Source organism: Etheostoma spectabile, chromosome 20 (assembly GCF_008692095.1).
Source record: "Etheostoma spectabile isolate EspeVRDwgs_2016 chromosome 20, UIUC_Espe_1.0, whole genome shotgun sequence".
NCBI classification, from domain to species: domain Eukaryota; kingdom Metazoa; phylum Chordata; class Actinopteri; order Perciformes; family Percidae; genus Etheostoma; species Etheostoma spectabile.
The window spans coordinates 3,908,190-3,911,581 of NC_045752.1; the positions used below are offsets into that span (position 1 = coordinate 3,908,190).

At 48.4% G+C, this 3,392-nt stretch overlaps 1 protein-coding gene across 1 annotated transcript in view; it reads left to right on the forward strand.

Moving 5' to 3' along the window:
- The window catches only part of slc35g2a (solute carrier family 35 member G2a), a 5,361-nt gene extending 2,824 nt beyond the window's left edge, over positions 1-2,537 (forward strand). The window contains exon 2 of the mRNA XM_032501069.1: positions 946-2,537. Within this exon, the coding sequence (XP_032356960.1) occupies positions 972-2,327 (1,356 nt within the window). The 5' untranslated portion in view covers positions 946-971 and the 3' untranslated portion in view covers positions 2,328-2,537. The remainder of the gene's footprint in view (positions 1-945) is intronic.
- The last annotated feature ends 855 nt before the right edge of the window (positions 2,538-3,392 follow it).

Below are 3,392 nucleotides of genomic sequence, written 5' to 3' on the forward strand. Positions count from 1 at the left end.
TCTGTAGGCAGGCCTGTAGGCTTTCAATAAGTCAAGTAAATATGTTGTTCGCTTACTGTGTTAGTTGCCAAATTAAAGTTACTTATACTTAAAAAGAAGAGCATTTTGCATTAACAAATATTATATCATCGGAAAGTATTCCCCATTCCCAAAGAAACCACTGGACCGCTGAGTGTTTTACAACCTGTAATGCAGCAGTGGGTATGTGCCGTACAGCACCTGCACGGCCATATTACTCTGCTGCAGAGAGCTATTACTACATCTGTTATAAGGTAGTCATCCGGGAAGCGAGGCCTTGAAGGAAAAAGCTAAAGAGATGGAGAAATGAAAGGACAGAGGAAAATGGTTGAGGAGGTATTAGATGAGACATAGGATGCACGTTGGATTTATATAGCTGTTTTTTATTTTTACGTTTACAGATCTAAAATTATGACAGACTGAGAACCTGGGGAAAAAAAATTCTATTTTATTTTGAGGGAAGAGAAGAGAAAGAGGCATAGGGTGAAATAAATTGTTAGAGACCGAGCGAGATAAAAGACAAATGAGACAGGAAGCACTTACTGAAGCTTACATAACACCCCTTGAAGGACATTTTATCCAAGAAGTTCAAAAGGAAGAGTAATAGAGTTGCTAATCTGCCATTATTGTTCGGTAGGATTCTGCTAATATAAACTTTATGTGAACTCTCATCACTAAGAAGAAAAAACAATTAAACTGGTGACTCTGACGGGCAGTGCTTACGTACATTCTCTGCCAAACACGCAGGGCACATAGGGAGATGAGAGTCACTGCTATTATTATCTCAGACATTAAAGATATATGAGATATCAAGTGGTATCCCCGAGAAGGACAGCGTGAGGGAGAAAGCAGAGAGAGGATTTGCGTAAAGAGTGTAAATTGTAATTTGTATTTGGCTCTAAAAGTGTCCTTTCTATTCCGTCACAGGTGTCTGTCGTCATTAAAGCTTTAAAATGGAGTCCACGCACCTCCTGACTGGCTCTAAGAAGAAAGTAAAGATCCACCCTCACACCGTCACAGCCAAATACACCACGCACACCCCTTACTCCCCTCAACCTGGAGTACACACACACTTCCCCCAACCAGGGGACGAGGGCTACGATGACGCTCCATCTTTTGAGGACTTTGGCTCCTTCCTGGAGGAGACGTCAGACAAGAAACAGCTGACGGAGAGCCGGAGATGGCCTCTGACTCTGTTTGGCTCCAAAGACAAGGACACGACTGACAAACCTCAGGCTGCTGGGGGAGGAGAGGGGAGCGAGGGGGGAGCCAGAGCAGCGAAGGGGTCTGGAAAAGGGGTAGGGGAACAGCTGGCCAGTTTTGGGGAGGCGTCTGTGTCTGCGTCGCGGCTCACCTGGGTGGGGCTGCTCGGTGCGGCGCTGGCTCACGGCTGTTTGATTGTTCTGACCCGCCTGGCCTCTGAACGCTTCAGCCTGGGCCCCCTGTTTCTGCTCCTGGTTCGGTCCATAGTCCAGCTCCTCTCTGTGGCTGTACCACTGCACAGGGGGGAGAACCCTTTCGGACCGGAGGGCTACCGTCTACGTCTGCTCTGTTACGGCATCGCCTACTCTCTCTCCCTGTGCTGCGCCTACTCCTCCTTAAGCTTTGCTTCTCCTGGAAACGCCACAGCGACCTGGCGCCTGGCAACCACAGCACTATCAGCAACCCTGGCCTTCTTGCTCCTGGAAGAAAGGCTGGGATTGGCTGATGGGATCAGCATGGCTGCAGGCCTGTGTGGTTTGGGGCTTGCGTTACTTCCCGCAGCAGACGAGAGCAACTCAGATTCACCAACTGACCCGGTTGTGTTCTGGAGGGGTGCGTTTGGCTGGTCTCTTTCGGCTCTGGCAGGGCTGTGGATGGCTCTGGCGCTGGTTGGGTATCGCTCCCTAAAGGAGAGGGTGGGAGTGGGCACAGCTTTGTTCACAGTAAGCTGGACTGGCTGCCTGCTGGCCCCAGCGTCCTTGGCTCTGCTCCAGGAGGGCTGGTCCTGGCCTACGAGTGTCCCAGCCTGGGGCCTGGTGCTGGGTCTGGTTGCCTGCTCTGTAGCAGCCTTTCTGGGGATGACGCACGCTCTAACCCGACTCCACCCGGCTCTGGTCTCCGCCTCTCAGAGCCTGGAGGTACCTGTCGCCATGCTTCTGCAACTGGCAGTGCTGCCGTTGGCTCCCACCGCGCCGGAGGTCGTCGGCAACGTGATGGTCGTCCTGAGCGTTGGTTGGCTGGTGGCGATGAAGCTGCTACCCGCTCGTGGGGGAGGCCGGCGCCAAAGGGAGGAGTATGAGGAGATTTTGGACTCACCGATCAAATAGACATCTCTTCTTTCCTCTTCACACCTCCTTGTCTTCCCCTCACTCCCTCCTCCACAAGATTACTTTCAGTGTAAATAAGAGACTGCTAAATGTTTACTGGAGCTTTATCTATTTTGTATTGTCCTATTTGCTTTTGAGAAAGTGCCAATATTGTGTTGTCTGTTAAAGTGACTATGTGATGTGACATTAAAATCTCTCTGATGAACACAATGCATTCCTGAAGCCACTTGTAATCAGTATCTCACCTCCCTTGAGAGAGAGAGAGAGTGTGAGTGTGTGTGTTTGTGTGTGTGTGTGTGTGTGCGCGTGTTGGCTACATTTCACAAGAGTGTAATGTCAGTCACTTTAAACAGCCAGCTGAGGATTGGCCAAGAATTGAAGCCATCTATTTTGCTGCTCGCGAGAGAGAGAAAAACAGGAGATGCAAGGCAAGAAAGAGGACCAAGACACACAATCAGAGGAAGATAAATGGGGGTAGAGAGAGAGAGAGATGATGGGATTGGCATACAGATAAAAGACTGGTGGCAGATGACGAAACAGCAATGAAAGAGAAGGAAGCCAGGGTAGAAAGCAAGGCGGATGGTGTCTGGCCAGCTGGCTCTTAAAAACACTGTTCCATGTGTGGAGAACAGTCATTACGTCTCATAAATACCTGTCACTCTTTTGTCAGCATATATCCTCTATTTTCCACGTCATTAGCCTCCTGCTTTTTTTTTTTTTCTTCCTCTTTGTCAATTTTTGTCTGTGTTAAAAATGAATGAAGCGTCAACATAAAATGAGATGACAGAGATTCCATTCACCCACATACACTGCACAGATGGAGACTTTGAAGAAACACAAGTGCCCCCACAGTGAAGAGAACAGCGTGTGAATAAGTGCATGTGTTTAGTAGGAAATGATATAGTAGGAAGTGAGATATAACTACTATCGTTGTTACTGCATTGTTATTTGTGACATCAAAGAAAAAGACTGGACAAAAACATATCTCGCTTGTAATTCTCCATCCAGCTGCAGATTTATAAGGTAAGGGACACACACACACACACACACACACACACACACACA